The sequence below is a fragment of the Cydia splendana genome, chromosome 10 (genome assembly GCF_910591565.1).
Source record: "Cydia splendana chromosome 10, ilCydSple1.2, whole genome shotgun sequence".
Taxonomy (NCBI): domain Eukaryota; kingdom Metazoa; phylum Arthropoda; class Insecta; order Lepidoptera; family Tortricidae; genus Cydia; species Cydia splendana.
The window spans coordinates 12968283-12989366 of NC_085969.1; the positions used below are offsets into that span (position 1 = coordinate 12968283).

Below are 21084 nucleotides of genomic sequence, written 5' to 3' on the forward strand. Positions count from 1 at the left end.
CGGTATTGATGACGACAGTTTCGGTATTAATACCGGTATTGAATAGAGTCCGGTATTTGGAAGCCCTACTTGAAACCCTCGCAAAGCTCAAGATTCCATTTTCGGTATTGAGAAGGACCAATATCGAAATATCCGGATCCCGGGATGTATTATTCGTTGTTAGGTTGAAACTTGGTTAGGGCATGCAATATCGGATCGTTCTCAATCCCGGGATTGATTTCCGATATTGCATGTCAATCCCGGGATTTCAATATTAACACCGGTATTTTGATATTAATTCAGATTTTTGCAATATACCAGAAAAAAAGCTAATATATTTGACAATAAAGTAGATCCGAGTACCTATTTGATATAATTTCAATTTGAGACCTTTACACGTTCCTGAGAAAAAAGGTCTTGACTCTTGACTGAGTGATTCCACGAACCTATGGAACCCTCTAAAATGAATAAATTTGATTTACAGTCATATGGTGCTATTTTACAGCACTAGTGCGATAATTAGCAATTACGTGACTATGTCGAAAATTCAAGGGGCCATATGTATGTAGGTACTGTAAAACGTTGTACGATACATGTGCGAATAGGTAATTCGCAACTCGTGTCGATTCAAAACACTCCCTTCGGTCGTGTTAGAATTTATCGCCACTCGTTTCGAATTTCCTATTTGCCGCACTTGTAAACGTAATGTAGGTAAGTAAGTACTATTACAATATGGTGCTTTACTTTACCGCATTAGTGCGATAATTAGCACATTACGTAACTACCTATGTCGACAATTTAAAGGGTCATATTATGTACTGTAAAACGTTGTACGATACATGTGCGAATTACCTATTTTTCTCACTTGTATCGGTATGCCCTAACTTTTTAATAAATATCGATGATATACCTGCACAGTATACCTAATAAATAATGATATTATAGAAAACATGCAGTCATTAATTTGTTTAAATATAAACTGTATTTACCCTTATAGTTAAATATTATTGAAATAAGAGTTGACTTCATTAAAAGCAAAAAATGAATATTTAATTTACACTATGTTTCATTTATTTTTCCCATTTAACTTTAACGCCATCTATGAGATGCAGTATGCTTTTTTCAGTATTTAGTAATACGTTTTACAAATCAGTGTCCTGTTAGTTCATTTAAGTCACTACTTCTTACATGGCGCTGTTGTATCGTCATTGTATCTAGGGGCGGGACGGGTGGCGTGAGGAGAGGCTCGATTGTAGATTTCATTTGGGTACGGGAACGGCCTTAAGTCCTTCTGCGCCTGATGTTGGGCCCTACGTACGCGCCGCGACGCGACGCGCGTGCGCGGGCGCAGTGGCGCACGCGTCCGGGGGCACGTCGCGTCGCCACACCCATCCTTTCACTACACCGACCTATTCCACCAGTTCGCAGCTCTACCCTTTAGCTTAAAGGTCACAATATTGAACGTTGATCTCTTTGATGATGTTATACATGCTAAAAATAATAAGTCAATCTAGACGCTTTTAATGGCAAATACAATATAGATTTTATTGAGTTTGGAATTTGGATATCGGCGAACCTTGCCTTGCAAATGTTATGTTTGGCTTATTAAAAGCCAGTTCTTGTTTGGCGTCTGTCGCCTGTCTCACTGACGAAAAATGTTGTAATATTGAGGTAGGAAAAAAAGGCTTTTGTCTGATTACTCGGATTAAAAGGATATGAAGGACGTTGTACGAATGATGTATGCACATATTGTGTTGTATAACTTGTATTATAGGTATGTGTTTGTGTAAGTACGTATACGTATGTTTATGTTTGCACAAGCTGCACGCAATAGTGGTTGCAAGTTGCAAGAAGGACCTAACCTTGCGTTAGCTTATTTGTACGTACATACATATTTCACAATCATTGCACTTCCACTGATTAAATTCCAGTTTAAGTATCTAAATCTAACTATAGAAAACAACAAAATATGTCTAAATACCAAACTTAAAATAATATCTACATGCAAGCAGGTAGTTAAATAAGAATATTTTATTTTCTATAAATATTAGGCATATGGCATGAATATCGATCATGGGTAACCTATAACAGAAACAAGATTTTCAAGTTTAGACTCTATATTTATCAAGAATGTTGAGCTATTCAATATAAGTAGGTATTACCCTCGAACTTGGCCTATTCTGACTATTGCTGTCGGTGGTTGCACTTCTGTTTACTTACGCCTGACATTTAGCTATCCAAGTTAAGTAATAAATTAGTAGGTAGGTACTGGGTACACAACACTAAAGACAATAACATAAAACTTGCCGCTATTCATTAACGTGACATTGCAAGACGTATGAGACGTATCCAATGCGATGACGCAATGTAATAAATTAAAATTAGAAATGCACAATGGTACGGCCACCTGAAAATACTGGTCATAAGTTTCTAAATACAACTGTGTAGTGTGTAAATACCGCAGGAAAATATAACTACCTATTTACATTTCAACTTTTACAGTTTCAAGATAGAACTTTTACAGTTTAAATTACCAGTCTATGACGTATTAGGTATACCTATCAGTCAGGACTAATTCTATTAGCCGTTGACGTCACAGTACCTAATAAATTGAAAACAAGGTGTCTAAAACCGGATTATTGCAGTTTATTATTTGTTTATGGTTAAGTTGGCAAGGCGTGTTATTTCCTATCTGTTGCGATATAAGAGGACGTATTGCGTGAAGGGAGTCACGTGACACAAGGTGGCCGGCCGCGTAATATCAAACCCTTATACCTACGCGATGTAAAGGGGATTCTGAAAGAACTACTGTTAAAGCTATAATATAACAGACGTTTCTTCGTGCCCATTTTAGTGTGATGTGTATCATATTAAATCAACGCGATAATGACCTTATGCTATTACTAAACTAATGTAACTGAATGTAACGCATTTATCGTAATAAGATAAAATGTCTTACTTGTTTACATAACATTCATGATGTTCATGTACCTAAATTCCGTAGCCACAGTGACAGTGACCACAGGCTTATTAGTCATGACCAATGTCAAGTACCTAATAAGTAATAAGCCTGTGGTAAGTAAGTAAGTAAAATAATGTTAACCTGCTAAGCCTACCTACACTACCTACAGTCAAAACATTATTTTACACCATTAAGGCGGGCGCTGAAAACTTACTGAAAATTAAAAAATAGGTATACATATATCACTCAGAAAATGTTACCTACCTATACACAAGTTCACTTACAAAGTTACAATCCAGAGTGAATCATGTATTCTCTCAATCTCATACATACAACAAATGCACATGCCCTTTCAGGCTAGAAATTTATCCAAGAAGTGACAGATTTCAATAATAGGTAACTGTCAATGACTACTGGATACAGACAATATCAGTTGACACAACTGCCTGCCTGCTTATAGAATAATTGAATAGAATAGAATAGATTTATGGCTAAGTGTCTAACTAAAATATAGAGGTGAAAACAACAACAATAATATTAAAAGTCGTGATTCTTTTGAAGGCTGATAATATCTAGTCACTTTCGCTGCTAGAGACAAGGCCGCCTCAACAGGGGTTCGCAGTCGCGCGCGGGCCCTCGTCGCGTGACGTCACAGCGCGGGGCTCGGGGAGTCCGAGGGTGTGCCTCGGCACATGCGCCGCCGTTCAAGGTGACCCTAACGTCGCGCCGGCCACATACAAGTTTCCGTGATTGCATCGCTTGTACTCCTTTCACTTCGTTCAGCCGTTCCGAACGTCTCCAGTCTAGCGATTCGCGATTTTTTTTGTGACCGAGTGCAAGTAAAGGCTTCATCCTGTGGACCTCAACGCTCCTCATTCATCATCTCTTATCGCGGTCGTCGCGACTGACAAGACAAATCGATATGCGTCAAGCGCGAGATATAGTGAGTATGCTTGTCTTATTACGTTAAATGTTTACGTTAATTAGAAAAAATCCAGTAACTAATAAAGCTTTAATGAATACATTTCCCTTCCAGTTTCCAGTCCAGTGTGTCCATACGTTTTTAAAGGAATTTTGTTTTTGAAGATTTTAGGTTAGGCTGTGAACTCCACCGGCTATTATAGAAAATCTAAATTAATCAAGAAAGTTCCGCGTATATCTGCTTACTTAAATAAAAAAAGAATGCTAATTAAGTTTCGTATTAGGGTTCACCACTTTGAGGTTATAAAACGAATGTCGATCTAGTTAGAATTTCCGAGTAGGTAGGTTCGTTCCGACGTCGTAATGAAATACCTACAAATGATTAATGTTGATAACAAATAGGTAATATTGCTAATGTTATAAATTTATCGGAAGATAGTAAAGGTCATGACTCAAGGTCACAAGGACGCGTGGCTAATGGCAGTAGCGGCCAGAAGGGAAAACCTTTAAGGGGTTTTCCGCTTTTTCCTAAAAACATTTACCTACTTAAGTATGTAGGTACTCTTATCTACATATTATAGTGATATACTAAGCGTCATAAAAGTAACGACACGCTCAATTACAAAAGAACTTATATGCTTGCATAAGCTGTTAACTGATAAAATAGTACACATACCTTATATCATAGGGTTTTTTATTCCATAAATAAGAAATAAGGATGAGTGTTTATCAATTCTAACATTGTGATAATTTTGTGCCGTGGTCGTGACTTCAACATAGTGTTTCTAATTAGCGTCATATTAGCAAGGCAGTTAGGGGGATATAACCGGTTTTCATTATCTACAGCTCGTCTTATCGTCAACTTCTGAGAAATGTTTGTACAAATATTTCAATGATAATTGCTATCAGGCAAAACTCAATTAATTGGCGGTTCTTTACAATAATCTATAGCCTTTCCTTCTAATACATCGCTTCGATGCTGTTACTCATGAGGTTTTTCCCTGATAATGGTTATCTTATCTGAAGCCATTTATTTCGCCTAAACTAATGCAGCTTTATGGATTATAGAACTAATTGTAGCTAATCTAGATTTTAGAAGTAGGTACCTACAATTTGCCCAACGAACGGAAGATAGTCCACATCGTTCCGTTATCGAAAGCAAGAAATAGTAGATTGTACAACAAGGGCATAAAGTGACCCATTTTTACCCGAGGCAATTTTAAAAATAGTAGATGAGGGTAAAAATGGACATTTATGCCCTTGTTGTATACTCTGCTTTTCACTTCGATTGCGAGGAAAATATACAAAAAATCAAATATTTTAGGTTATTTTAACGTATTTATTCAAGACTAAAGAAAATTGTTCTTGGGCCGGTCGGAGGCGCGGGGCACGCCGGGAGAGCGCCGGTCGGGGGCGCGCCGGCGGGGCTGGCAGTTTGTATGGCAGAATTTGGACTTTATTGCTAAGTCAATAAGGGTCGTAATAGATGATTTTACTTTATGCTCTAGAGCATAAAATGCGATTTTATGTCGTCTACGCACGACATAAAGGTGCCCTTTTTGAGCATGAGAAGTGAAAAAGTAATTTTAAGGAGGATATTGGTAGAAGTGACAGATATTGCCCAAAACGGAAACTAGTAGAAGACAAAAATAGAAACCTATTAAACACGAAAAAACCGGCCAAGTGCGAGTCGGACTCGCGTTCCAAGGGTTCCGTACATTAAGTCCGACTCACGCTTGACTGCACATTTCTAATAGGTTTTCCTGTCATCTATAGGTAAACAACTATTTTTGGCTATTTTCTTAAATTAAATAACTTCTAACCTAAGTATATAATTTAAAATTATAAAAAAAAATATTTGAAATTCTCAAAATGAGCTCTTTCATTTGACATATAACACGATATAGTTTGAAAAACTTTATTTTTAAATTTTCTCATCTACAAGCTACAAGTATTGTCTGGTTCAATAAAATCAATCGAAATTTTGGAACAACAGAACTATGTACAGGTACCTATGTACCTATATATTATATAGTGATGATCATATTATAATATAGTACCCCTAGGTCTAGTACAATTATGACATCAGAGAGCAAAACCAGACGAATGCTGAGTGGCCCCTATTAGGTTGTCTCTACAAATCACACAAGTCAATAAGATCAATAAAGTAGCAAGCCTCGTCTGACCAGCGTTTAAATTGACTGTCAATTTCAATATTGAGTTTGATTTTCTTCAATAGCGGTTAATTAAACATTCTAAATAGAGGTCACTATGTACTTGGGGAATAATTTACCTGCTACTCCTAACGAAAAGTATTACATACTCCGATCCCATAGGAAAAGTCAAAACAAAAAAAACCCACTTCATAAATCATGATTCATATGTACCTGCAATAATATGTTACTCTTCGAAGGCCGCAAAAATATGTGACACGCTCTTATGCCTAACATGGTGTCAGATAATTTTGCGGCCTTCGTTGTGTAACATATGATTGCAAGTGACTGTACATAACATAACATAATATTTACCTTAATAGTAGGTACCGTCATGGACTTTAATTGTTGAATCAATTTTTAAACATGCAGATACGTCTGCAAGCGATATTCCAAATTTTATATTAAGGGGCCGGTATATGACGTTTTCGATTTAGACTTCACTTTGTGACCATAATTTGTTCAATAATTGCATTAAATTACACGTAAATTTGTTCACGAAGAAACCGTGTAACGACTCTTCATGCCATTATATTTTTAGTTTGCTGTTATTCTCTACAAATCGACACTAAAAGTATCAAAAAATCAAAATATGGAGTTCCATTTGAGAAAGAAGCAAAACAATTTTGTCTGTGACAGTAATTGAATTATTGTGTGAATTTGAAAGCTAGATAATTAAATAATTCAACTACCAATTTATTATCGATTTATATTTTTACTCACAAAGACAACACAGAAATTCAATCTCAAATGTAAACTTTCGAACAATTTCCATACATTGACGACATCACTCAAAATTCCTCTTCAAGTCAGATGCCCGCTGGGGCTGCACGGGAGCACACGTATACTTCTTCAAATGAAAATGACAGCTTGATTAGCTTGCTTTTGACAATTATATTGACATTAAATCATAAACGCACACGAGAAAGTATACCAGTAGATAAATTGTATTTCAAAAAATAGGGTACATAAATATCAGCTCGCGTCTCATTTAAATTTGATTTGCTGTTATTTACGGGTCATAATGGTTGAAAACCGCAGTAAACTATCTTAAAACAATACGATTACAGTCGAATTTAAGTATTATGTTCCTTCAAAACTCGCTTAAAATGAAAAAAGTTTAAAGACTCATCTTTACTGTTTGGGATTAATTTTCATTATGCTGGTATTCATTTTGCGCCATTTTAAAAACGTATTTGACTTCTGTACGTCAATGAATTTTGATGACAATTGTAATCTTGTATTATATTATAGAACTTTTATTTTAAAATATTGCCTATTAACAGGAAGCGTTATGTAATTCGTATAAGTAATACCTGAAAGTCTTGTACCTAATCTGTAATACCATGGATTGCGACGAATAAATGATTATGATTATGCCGTTCGTTCCGTCTATTTGTATAATGCGTGTACGTGCTGTTCTCTGAAAATCTTCAAGAAAAAATAACGGCTAGACCAGCACTCAGTACCTACTTGCGAGTTTTTGCGGCTTTGGAGACCAGATGAAGCTTACAGGCCAATACCGCTGTGGCCTGGTTATAGTTATGTATACCTATGTATCGAATGTTTTATAAATTTACTATAAAAAGCAATGTTTTATTTCGATTAGGTCTACATTTTGTGCATATTGCATATCTGAAGCATTTTCGTACTAAACTTGAAACTTTCGTTGAAACTAAATAAAATAATTATTCCAAAAGGACAGTCACCTGCAATTTATGTTACACAACGAAGGCCGCAAAAATATCTGACACGATCTTATTTGTAGAACCATAAGAGCATGTCACATATTTTTGCGGCCTTCGAAGAGTAGGTACCGTCATTATCACCAACTTTGCCCGCTTTTTTTTGAAAAAACACGAATTTCTCAAAAAAAAATCACATAATATGACTTTTTTTTGCTCAGCACGTCCATTGTGATCAAACGCATCAGTTGATTTGAAGAAAAAAAAAATTATCGTGTTTTTAGTAGTGATGGGCAGTTCTCGAGAAGTTTCGGAAACAAGATAATATCGCGAGAAGCTTCTCGAGAAATTTCTCTCGAAAGGAAATTTCCGAGAAAGTACTTTAAATATAATAAAAATTAGATTATTTGTTTTTTCTATGTGTTGATATTAGTAATTTATAGGTATTCGCAATACATTTTAGTTCTTCTAAAACCTTTAAAGGCAAAATTCTCTTCGTTCTCGAGAAATTTCTTGAAAATGTTCTCCGGAAAACTTTCTCGAGTTCATTCAGTACCGTTTAAATGGTAAATAGTTAATAAATAAAACACATTTTTGTTAAACAGGTAATTCGCAACTCGTGTCGATTTAAAACATTCCCTTCGGTCGTGTTTTAATTATTTATCACCACTCGTTGCGAAATTTCTAATTTTGCACTTCGTAGTACTTTTGTATCGTAATATACTATTATGTATTAGCTACTGGAAAACACATTAAAGGTTACCTCATTAAATGTATTCCCTGTAATATGGGCTCATCCGAAACACTCCAGATTGATTAATCACTTCAGGTTCTTTCTTTCCTAATTCGTGTTTTACTTCAACCCGACTTTATCATCGGCAATTTATCATATGCCGTACCAAATCTTGTGATATTTTTGCATCTATACACTGCATCACAAAATGAACACACGTCTTTGATACATCCATCGTCCGACAAAGTTCTAAAGTACCTACTCAAACAGTTTACCTTTTTAATTTTAATTTATTAACACGTTTGATTTGTCACAACCGTCCACTTTCTTAGCATTGATGACACTGAGAGAATAAAAAAGCATCTGTACCCTTCCCTATTCAAAAATTACCTAGAGGATAAAAAAAAATCACATAAATATAAAACAATGGAGTATTATTGGCGATAAGCATTATGTACAGGGTACAGGAAAGTTTGGCGGCTTTCTTTTGTTTTATAAACTAGGTACCTGAGATATTCATGACATGACCATGATTCTCTGCCAAATATTTCAAATCTGTTTTATTAAATATTTACCGTTCATTTAATTATTGAGTAGAAATTAGTCATTTTGTATTAACTCCATAATATTATATTTTATTACAGTTTGTCAAAACAGTTTTCAAGTTCTTTAATATGAAACATTTTTTGTTATATTATTGCACAACTAGCTTCTGCCCGCGACTTCGTCTACGTGATAATGATGATGATTGATAAAAACTATCCTTTCTCGGGGCCCAATCTATCTCCATACCAAATTTTGTCCAAATCGGTCTAGCGGTTTAAGCGTGAAGAGGTAACAGACAGACACAATTTCGCATTTATGTATAATAATATCGGTATGGATTGGCTGTTTTACATGAACGCCAAATGTAGTCGAGAACAATTTCAAGAAATTTCTCGGGAACAAAATTTAATTATCGCTTAGAACGTTCATTTCATTTGGCAGAAACCAACTTATCAAGCCAACAGCTGTATATAACATAAATCCAGACTATATGAGCTTCTAAACAATAATACTCGAAATAACCCGTATTTTTTCTTAAATATTCAATCCGGAAATTTTCTCCTAGAAAGCTTCTATGGAGAACGTTCCCGAGAAATTTCTTGCAAACTTCTCGAGAACAAAGAGAAGTTGGCCTTTAGTATCGTCTAATTAGTTCGAATACCTTACGCATAGTTATTAATCACTAACAGTTATAAATTAAAAAAATATGAAATTTGATATTGTTTTGATTATAGGTATGTACTTTCTCAATAATTTCCGTCCAAGAGAAATTTCTCGAGAATTGCTGAGAATTTCCAGGGGAAGGAATTCTCGAGAACGAGAAATTTCTCGCCGGTACATCACTAGTTTTTACCCATTTTTTTGCGTTTTAGAGGGTGGGCAAAGATATCCGGGGTTTTCGCCAACATTGCCCACGTCAATTTGGTATTTAAATACAGCTCGTATGATGATGATGTCTAAGGATCAATCCTACCATTCCCTGTTAATAACTTAGCGATAAGTGTAAAAACTTTTAAATAAATTTGCTGGGCAATGTTGCCTACCCGTTTTTGCCCATTTCCATATAAGGCTCGCTTAAGCATTTTACAAAGGCTAGGGTTGTCACTTCTGAGAAAATCTGTTACAATAGTTTAATGGCCAAAAATATGATTATTGCTGTTTTTCATTAGTTAACGGGATAAAACATCTAAATAAAGGATAATAAGACAAATTAAATACAGTAAGTATATATTTATAAACTTACTTTAGTGTACCAACATAACCTTCTTTTACTTGCGAAGTTGGGTAAATTAGATGAAAGTGACAACCCTATTCCGTTTTTGGTGGTGGGCAATGTTGGTATGGATGCCAAATTACCGGATTACTTTGCCCACCGCTAAAACTTTTGTGTATTTAGGCCTTTTTAGTTTAAATCTCAATAGACATAATCTATGCTTCATGTGTTATAACTCAAACCCGGAGATATTTGTCAATCAAAGGGTTCTCAATTTTTTCTACTTGCATTCATTATTTATCAATTTTTTGCCCGCCGAAATATACCCTATATTAGACAACTCGCTGAAAATTCCCAAGTCAAGTTATGCACAAGTTTGGTATATAGCAGGGGTCACCAATTAGTTTCTTCAGAGGTCCGATTTTAAAATAATGTGACCATCGCGGTCCGTTTCTACTTGATTTTATTATAGAAGTATTAAAATTGTATAGGTCCGCGGTCCGGATCCGGACCGCGGTCCGCCATTCCTGGTATATAGTTTTTTCAGAAATATAACCTATTTTCTACTAAAATAACAGGGTGGCCATAACTATTATAAATTTTTCTACATTAAGTAACGAATTTGTTTAAAATTGTCGTTTTGGACTAAGTTTCCCTGAAGGCAAAGTTGGCGCTAATGACGTATGTAACATATTATTTCAGGTGACTGTACATAAATGTTTCGGTGATTTTGAGATTATTTTCCAGGTTAGTTTACTAACAATCAAGTTATGCAGATACCGATTTCGTGAACGTATAAGTAGTAAGGTACCGCTATTGTTTAGCGATACCGATTATTTTTAAAGGTAAAACTATACCGGTTGAAATATAAAGATATTAAAATTACAGCAGGGACAACCATTTTTTATAGGTGTACCTAAACCATCATTGACCGAGCGTTAGCAAAGGTCTCCGTTTCAGCTTAGGCAAAAATGCTTTTGTATGTTCTCCTTTGCAGATCACATTTTTCAACTGATTCTCGTGAAAATTTGTAAGCAGGTTCGATAGAACTATTCGGTTTCGCTTTATCCGCCAAAATGGAATTGCCACCCTGCCGAAACTTTATTTATTTAAATTCCCATTGAATGGATTTTGCACCTTATGAAAAACCGTATAGAGTAGTAAATAACATTTTATATCTGACTTAATGACATCTTGTTTTATTCGCTTTAAATGTACAAAACGCGTGTCTCGACAAAGCAATATTAGGAAGTAAAACAGTCAACAATCAAATGAATTAAATAGGTACGTCACGTGTGACATGAACAGACAAGCTAAGCAAGATTAAATGCATTGTTTCTCTTTCATCTTTCAATGGAACGCTTTTACCCTCAAAGGAGGCCAGTGGTCAATACTAAACTAAAAGTCCAATCTTAAAAAAACATGATGGGTCACTGACCTGTCCCAGTAAAGTGAGGTAATGTGCGTGAAGTGCGCTTGTGTGTGAAATGGGGTAAATTGACAGAATCTGAAATTTTACCCACCGCTACCGTCGCCTTAAAGGAAAAAATGGAATGGAGTCCTGCCGGAAGCGTAATTTTTCCATTTTTTCCTTAAATATAAAATGTTTAATTGTTGAGCCATTTAGGGTTTACTTTACATTGCACATTTCATACCGCCAGTATTGACAACCAAATTAGCTTAAACCTTAGAAGGATCAACAATAAAATTAAAGTCTGTGACCGTACATTCGTACATTCTTCATCCAAATAGGTACTATTACGTAGGTACATATTTCAAACAAAGAAAAACTAAATAAACATTCATCCATCATCAATTTGGAAATTCTATGGAAAGGGACATACATCACATACATTATTTTTTATTAATTAGATATCAAAATTGGTAAATTATAACTACCATCCATTTGCGTGACCGCGTGGGTTGCAAAAAAACAGCAGAACGCCGTCGCCCGGGGGCTATCTGTGACATTTATTCAGGGAGTTGTTTAAATAGTCCCGATTTCTCTACAGATAATATTATCATCAATTCATCACATTATCATCTACATGAATCGCTATTAATACTATCTCAAAACCGATATGGAGCTTTATGAGTTATCAGTTATTAAATCGACTCGAGCACCATGACTAGGCGTCTGTGTTGAATGTATCCTGTGCTAAAATTTTAATGCGTTAAATCCGAAAACAAAACAGTTGAAAAACAACGTCTGTCACCAATATTATAAAGAATATAAAGTTTAATTAAAATCGAGTGATCATTATACTTACTGAAGTTCTTTTATTTAATGTTATCAATTACAAACTTAAAATTATCAATTTTGCGGGTTCGATCGAAAAACCACACCTGTGTATATATATGAATAATATTTGTAACAATATCAATACTTTTATTAATTCGTTCGGCGCCAATTGTGTATCAATCTGTAACTAGATAACTAGCTAGATACATTTAGTAAATACATTCTCATCGGTCATAAAAAGTCTTTGGCCTTTAGGAGCCGCATTCCTACCAAGTCTGAGCCCAGTTTTATTTCCTGGCGAATTAATGATTTCTTTAATGTGGACTAGTTATATTTTATTAAAGTCCGCATTAACTTTTAGGAAACTTGTGTTTATAACTTTGATTTTGTTTTATTTAGAGTTTAGACCATATAGGGTCATTGCGGTGGTTTATCGTCCAGCTCTAGTACTCGTCAATTTTACTGAGCTGCTACGAACAATAAAATTGCGTAAAATTTCATACATTCCGGCTGATGTGATGCCGCTGATTTTTATTTCGCGATTTCGCCATTGGTCCCGGTATAAAAGTTGTTCAGTATGACCTATAGAGTCACTATACGCAAAGTGTACATTCGAGTAATGTAGTTTCGTTGACAGCATTAAATTGGAAGATGTAATGGTTGACCATTATCCTCTACCATTAACTGTGTACCTATTCAGTTGCGTGCATTGTCAAAACGGCGGCGTCGTCACGAAGGTGCTGGTATCTAAAATAAACAACAGACTATGCCAAGAAACGGTTCAGCGTGCGTTCATCCTGACGTCCGAGCAAAGCAAACACGTTTATTTTTAGATTTTTGTCCATTAGAGACGCGCTAAAATATTCTCCTTCAACCTCTTAACATTTTAGTTTATTCACCTCATACCATAACTTTGAATGATAATTGGCACTATTGGCAGACTCCTATAATTCAATAACCAAAAGTGAATTATAATCTTAACAAATTTATTTGAACTGATAGTGCAATAGTAATGATTAAAAAATAAAGTTCATTCTGATTACACTGAAAGATCCGGTTGCAATAACATCTAGGTACATCTTGATTACAATAACAAGTTACATACAAAAACAACTCAACTTTGCATGGAAACTAAAATAAATAATATAGATGCAAAAGCAAGAGCCAAAATGTAAATTAACGCGTTTCTTCACGCTAAACCCGATTTGCTTCGTATGCTAATCAATTCAGTTCAAAATCATTATTTTAGACACTCAAGCACATAAAAGGCCTGCCACTTCTGATGTAACCATTAAACGAGCAGGAATTTGACATTCCGACTCCAGAGATGTTACAAAAATTACAAAATAACTGTATACCATCGACTACAACGACCAGCCTCGCATGTTGAAGTTTTAGCGATAACTGCACCCATACTAACGCAATTATAAATAGAGGTCGAGGAATGTGTATGACGTCCTGAGCGAGCCCACGCGCCGACCAATCACAAGCAAACACAGAGAGGCTCGTCTGGGTTCATGCGATAAACATAACCGTTATACAAAAGGATAAAAATACAAAATCCCATATAAATAAAGTTACATGTTACCTCAAAGATAAGTATTAGTCGCAAAATCATTGAATATGATTTGAATTTGAATCGGATTCGCTGTGTTTTTGTTAAATCAGGTTGAGCTGCTCTTTTGCGCGGGTTTTAGGCATAGTAGAGTGAGAAAACAGTAATTCGTCATGACTTACGTATGAATGAAAAGAGCGCACTATTGAACAGAACGCGTTCGACGGCCACCAGCCGTATTCCTCAATTCTTTGCGCGCGTAGTCGGACGTGTCGTGCGCAGCGTGTGTGTTGTGCCAGCTTATACACAGAACACAAACACTCGCAGTGTATTTAGTATAAGAATAAAAATACTACATAACTAATCAAAATGGGCATGGCTATCAATAATCTACCCCAGGTGAGTGTCCTCTGTTTTATTATATGTGTATTGATTTTATATTTAATTTTAATAGCCGGCAAGTTTGGTTTGAATTGGAAAGTAACAGTAGTTATAATGACCGCTTTGACCTTGTGGAACTTGTTCACGATAAAGAACGAGTCTCCTATCTTGCTCGTTCGTTTTGCATCCGCGCGTAATGCAATCCAGTTTCAGTGAAGGATTATGTAAAATCTCTTATGCTTTTAATATATTAAGCAAATTCAGCGAAATTTAAGTACTTATAGTATTTTCAATCCAACTTATGAATATATTGTGATTAAAAGTTTTATATTTTCACGAATTTCACGAACAACTACCAACTCGTTACCTAATCTACAGAAGCAGTGAGTGCTATGACGACGACGCATGGTGTATTGTTGCATATAAAATAAGGAAATTACATTTTTTTTCGTAATCGTACTAAAGGAAAACCATCCTTACTTACACATGATTACTATTCTGGGATAACCATTAGCATTTAGCATAAAAATGTGATGGCTGACTTTATTATCATAAAAAAGCCAGTAAAAGTGTATGCTCATATTGCTCATCACATGTTATCACAACTTATTTATTCGCAAATAATATTTACAATCGTGCAGCCCCACAGCTCGAACAAGTGCAAATTACACGTGCAGCCGCTTAGGACGTATTAAAACACGGCAATATCAAGTCCAAGTTCATGTTACGTTCTCCACATGATATTTTAATATCGTATGTAAATACATATTTATATTGTGATTGACTTTCCAAACCGGAGGTCGTGGGTAATCCTGTCTCATAGGTTATATTGTAACTTATAACCAATTACTTTTCAGGCTTATAGATACTTTATCAAGCCGCAAATTTTTCAATGAAGAGATAACGCTGTAAAGGTCTTAGTCAGACTTACGAATTGCATTTGATAAAAAAAGATTAAGGTGTATGTATAGCACCCAATAGCCCTGCGCCGACCTGGATACCTATTCCACAAAATGATTATTCTCTATATGGGGTATTTCCCCTTATGGACATTATGGGTTATTTCCCTTATTGCATATACCCTCTCGTTCATATCACGAGCCGGTCAGTGGGACATGCTCCTAACAAGGTTTTCTCTTCCTTGCAGATCCGCGAGGAATGCGAGATCTTCCAGTGGTCCGACAAGCAGCTACGAGAGATCATGGTGCGCCTCCACAGCGCTATTGAGAAAGGCCTCGGCAGAGATACCCATGAATCCTCCATCGTCAAGTGCTGGATCACTTACATTCAAGACTTACCCAATGGAAAAGGTAAACTTTCATCCAATAAAAACAAATTGTAATTTCGTAGGCTAGAAGACAAAGACTTATATTTCTTTATTTTCAGAACGCGGTAAATTTTTGGCGTTAGATTTGGGCGGAACCAACTTCAGAGTATTAATAATAAATTTAGGCGATAATCACTTCGACATGCAGTCCAAAATTTATGCCATACCTCAACACATCATGACTGGTACTGGATTAGCTCTGTTCGATCACATAGCCGAGTGCTTAGCCAATTTTATGAAGGTATAAAACATTTAGATTGTCACAAAAGATGTATTTACGCAATTAAAAACATATTTTTTAATTTAAATGCTGGTTTGTTGTTAGGAACACGGAGTGTATGAAGAACGTTTGGCGCTCGGATTTACATTCAGTTTCCCGTTAAAACAACTTGGTCTCACGAAAGGCATTTTACAACGTTGGACCAAAGGATTCTCTTGCTCTGGCGTTGTCGGCACAGATGTCGTCCAGGGATTAAAAGACGCCATCGCGAGACGTGGAGTAAGTGTCAAATATCTTAATCATATCACTCCTTTTAGTTTAACTAATTAGAGAAAACCCTCAGTATCCCATAATTGAAAACAATCCTGTGCAGTTCTCCTCATTGATGCAATGGCATGACATAGGTATTAAGAATGATACCTTTTTCTTCAGAAAGTAGCAAGTTTCCTGTGCCCTCCGAAAAAGCTTCAGAGGCTGTTGTAGTAACATTTATAATTTCTTGCAAATTGCAGTCTTCCTAGCCCACATCATTGTGATGAAATGTACATAAGAAGTAATTTTACAGGACCTTTCATTATCTGTGATGGGCATTCTTAACGATGCCACCGGCACTCTTTTGTCATGTGCACATAAGGAACGCCATTGCAAGATAGGCTTGATAATTGGTGAGTTGACGATGATACCAGCTCTCTATCTTCGATGTAACGCATGAATCTGGCAACCGAAATGAGAGCCCAGTAGAGGCTTTCTAGACAACTTATGACAACTCAGTACCTATGGTCGATCATTTGTTTCTGTTTAATCCTATTGATTAATATTTAATCAATGGACTGCACACAAAATAACCAATGATATTTCTTCGACTTTTCTTTGATATGAGAAATGACCAAAGAGATGCTTCCTACTGTTTCTTTTAGTTTCATGCACATAGCTTGTTTGGTTCTAATTGGAATGCAGCTTTTTACGTTTTCGGTTTCTCCAATTGACGAAGTCCAATTCAATTGTTTAACAAAATTTTACATTAGGTAATAATTACCTGGATGGATAATGGATTACTATAATTGAAATAAAGTATATATTTTTTGAGATACATACATTTAATAAATTGTTCTTTTGTGATCGAACTGACAACTGAGTTGCTATAAATAAACTCGAAAGCTTCTAAAATCATCTTCAACATGAGGTCGATTCAGAACTCTGCATCCAACTCAACTCAAACTGGAATAATTTTTCATATCTATTCCTAAACGCATGTGTTCTCACTCTTGTAGGACGTACAGATTGACATATGCGCTATTCTGAATGACACCACGGGTACATTGATGTCTTGCGCGTGGAAAAACCACAACTGCAAAATAGGACTCATCGTTGGTAGGTTTACCTTGTTTATTGGCGTGTGGTGGTGTGCTTTCCTGTTGTTTAATGTGTCTAATGAGCTTGAGTATACAACTTTACACACGTCGAGATAAAATGATTTTGACGCCAGTTCACCATCATCTTCAATCATAATCAAACGACGACGTGTGTTTAGTTAAGACTCCTCTGGCTATCTACTTCTAACTCTCATAACATACATGACATTATTAATATTTTTAAAGCATGATTGCCTGACCATATTGGGAATGCATAAGCATGTTAAATTAAACCAAATTCTAAATTTAACTCCAGTGAGCAAAATTATTATGAATGACAATGAGTTAATCAAGCGTAAAACAGGCCAGAATTTTCATAAATGAAAAATACAGACTAATGAAGCTTGTAGTAATGTTAAATATTAAACTTCAATTTACACCTCAGTTACTTTAGTTAGTTATTAACGACAAGTGTGTGGGAAAATGGCTATGTATTATTCGTGAGACTTAACAACGATCAAAGTACAGACTGGCATGATTTTGCATTTATTTAGACGAGTTTTTGTCGGCTACTGTGTCATTAACGCTTTTTTATGAATGAATCTTACTGCAAATGTTTTTTAATGCCTAATCATTTTATATTAGGTACTGGCAGCAACGCGTGCTATGTTGAGAAGACGGAAGCCTGTGAGACATTTGAAGGTGGCTTGAGCAAACAAGACATGGTTGTAAACACAGAGTGGGGAGCATTTGGAGATGATGGAGCACTTGACTTTGTACGCACAGAGTTCGACCGCGAAATCGACCAACATTCCGTTAACCCAGGCAAACAAATGTGAGTCGGTAACAGGTGCAGTTTTAAATACTAACTAGATACCCTTCCCTGTAATGTGTACTGATTTATTTAATGTTTCGTTTCAGCCAGGAGAAGATGATATCTGGCATGTATCTGGGAGAACTAGTCCGTCTTGCGCTCGTGAAGTTCACGCGGATGGGTCTACTCTTTGGAGGTCGCGGCTCGGACCTTTTCTTCCAACGAGGCAGCTTCTACACTAAATACGTTTCTGAAATCGAGTCTGACAAACCTGGAGATTTCATGAGCTGCATGGAGGTGCTTGAGGAATTGGGTAAGTTATGACCAACTTCCAACTGTAGCTTTTGCAAACTGGCTTGAGTCACAAATATATTGTTACTATTGCACTATCCGCGTACGAACCAAAATGTGCGCTACGCGACTCAAACTTGACGATTTTTACCAACAGTCAAAGGGAGTGATATTATGTACTACGACATCACATCCATCAGAGCCAATCTCGATACAATTGATCTGTTTTCGTTTAATAGTCGCTATTAATATGATGCACGTGAGTCCGGTTGTATATTTATACAGGCTCTAGAAAAATTACAACACAAGGAACAGTCATATCATTGTCTTTGATTTATTTTATGGCAAATCATTTTGTATCGTCAGTTAGTTAGCGGCAAGTGGTTGTGATGGATGACTGGTCTTTTTATACTGTTGAAACGATCTATGATAAAAACTGCTAGGCATCGGTAGGTACACAATACATATGTTATAGGGTTACATAAGCTACCTGATGAATATTGCGCATAAGTTGCAGACTATACTATATTACATCACATTATACATAGTCAGGCCGTAGGTTAGGTATTAGGGTTTGCTCCCGGGAAATACCGGAACCGAAAATACCGGGAATTCCCGGGATTTAGAGCCAAGCAAAGAACCGGGATTACAAAATTAAAATCCCGGTACTTTCGGGATTTTAGGGACTAACATTTCCGGTACAATATTTGACTGTTTTCTGTTACTTAGCAAGAAATATCATGTTTTTAAAGAAATATATTGTATCAATCTAAGGCTGATGCATAAAATCATGTATTTACAAACAAGATATATACTGTGGTATTACTAAAAGAAATCAATAAATATCTTAAATCTAAAATAGGCCCTTGAGGCATTGTACCAAGGATGCTGGCGGCATTTCCTCGCTGTATCGCATGCTGATACGTTGTGTGTGCGAGGTAGCCGCCAGCTCTTAGGTCACCAGTTACGTCAACCAAACGCTTCGCGATTTCTGCAAACAACTTATGCGCGCTGATGGTGATACTAATACTTTTACGGCTGACCACAATATTAAAATAAAAAAAAAATAGTCAATGGGTTTGACAATGCCGACAATATAAAATTGCGTAATTTGAAACTTTAAAGGCATAAGCGTTTATACGATAAATAATTATATACGAATAATTAGTTAAGTACATACTAAGTACGAGCAAAAAATAGGGATGACTTTGCAGAAAGTAAAAATATGACATATACCTAGTTTAGGATTAAACCAAATTATATTATTTAGTAGTTAGTAAGTACATATATAGTACCTATAGTACGCAGAGGCACTGAGGCAGTCCATATCACAGTTTAATGTAGGCAATGATTGTGTGGGTTAAAGTCACATATATATTATCGTACAAAAGAATTGTGTGTACCTTCACTATGATACTTTTTATATCGTACCAATATTTAGAGAAAGATTCATGGTCATTTTACGCTTTTATTTACTGAAAGTTAAGGTAAAATATGACTTTTGAAGGCACACTGAGACAAAAAACTAACAAAAACACACTAAGAATTACAAAAATAAAACTTAATCCGGGGACAAGGAGAGTCAACTAATAGGAACAAATTGACTTTTGCAATTTCCATTTAGTCGGAAATACAACTTCTATATTTGTAATTTGAAGTATGCTAGAGTAATTTCAGAAATTTGGTTTTGTTATTCCGAGAGGTGCTTTAGCAATATCGGAGGTGATGACGTCATGGGTGAAAACTAACCGTTTTGTAATTCTAAGCGTGCTTTAGCAATATCGGAGACGATGACGTCATAGGTTTTACTAAACTGTACTGCGATTCCAAGCTAGCTGTTGTTATTCTAGAGATAATGACGTCACAGGCAAAAACTAAACTGTTTGCAATTCCTCCGCCCCTAGCAAACGGGCGCCGCGAGAGCATGCGCGCGTGGTAGCTACCCGTCTCTATTTCTGTCTGTATGAATAAAAAAGCATTTGGTAGTATATCTCTGTACTAAAGAGGCACTATAAAAGCCTGTCGAGATATTTTACCCATTCCTTTCTTATTCATACAGTCAGAAAGAGACTAGTAGTTATTACGCGCGCAACATGCTCTCGCGGCGCACCTGTGCTAGGGAGGTTGGAATTGCAAACAGTTTAGATTTACCTATGATGTCATTATCACTAGAATAACAACAGCTAGCTCGAAGTTGCAGAACAATATATTCCTGTAGACCCCAACTACACAGTAGGTCGCGGGTTAATATGTCCATGGCCCACAATATATCCTAAATTTATTATTTAACTTAAGTATGTTTTAAACAAAGAAGACACGAGACACGCCCGCCCGACATCCGACACAATACTAACTCTAACCAAATGAACGTAGCAAGTAGTAAATTTTACTAAAATCACTAACATTCGTTTCGCTGTGTTGGTATTACAAAACTCGTTTAGTGATTGGTACAACAATGAACATAAACACAACAAGTCTATCTACTAAATACCAGTAAACTTTGTAATGTCGCTATAGTAACAACTGAATTGTTATTTTAAATGGGGTAATGTTATTCCCGCGAACTCGTTTTTTAGATATTACAAAACTATGTAAGTGAGACATTTACTAAAATCATAACTTGAAATCACAGATGCTTTTTTCCAAAAAT

At 35.9% G+C, this 21084-nt stretch overlaps 1 protein-coding gene across 5 annotated transcripts in view; it reads left to right on the forward strand.

Annotated features, from left to right (window-relative positions):
* The window catches only part of LOC134794331 (hexokinase type 2), a 54414-nt gene that overhangs the window by 24264 nt on the left and 9066 nt on the right, over positions 1-21084 (forward strand). For 2 of the 5 annotated variants that reach the window (XR_010144658.1, XM_063766122.1), the window contains exons 1-7: positions 14260-14448; positions 15578-15740; positions 15817-15998; positions 16083-16256; positions 17249-17348; positions 17975-18164; positions 18251-18456. Coding sequence is in view for 1 of the 5 variants with exons in the window: in XM_063766122.1 (XP_063622192.1) it covers positions 14419-14448; positions 15578-15740; positions 15817-15998; positions 16083-16256; positions 17249-17348; positions 17975-18164; positions 18251-18456 (1045 nt within the window). In the remaining 4 variants the exon portion in view is untranslated. Of the gene's footprint in view, positions 1-3645; positions 3885-14226; positions 14449-15577; positions 15741-15816; positions 15999-16082; positions 16257-16542; positions 16643-17248; positions 17349-17974; positions 18165-18250; positions 18457-21084 lie in introns of those variants that run through there. The other 3 variants (XR_010144661.1, XR_010144659.1, XR_010144660.1) reach the window with 3 other exon arrangements.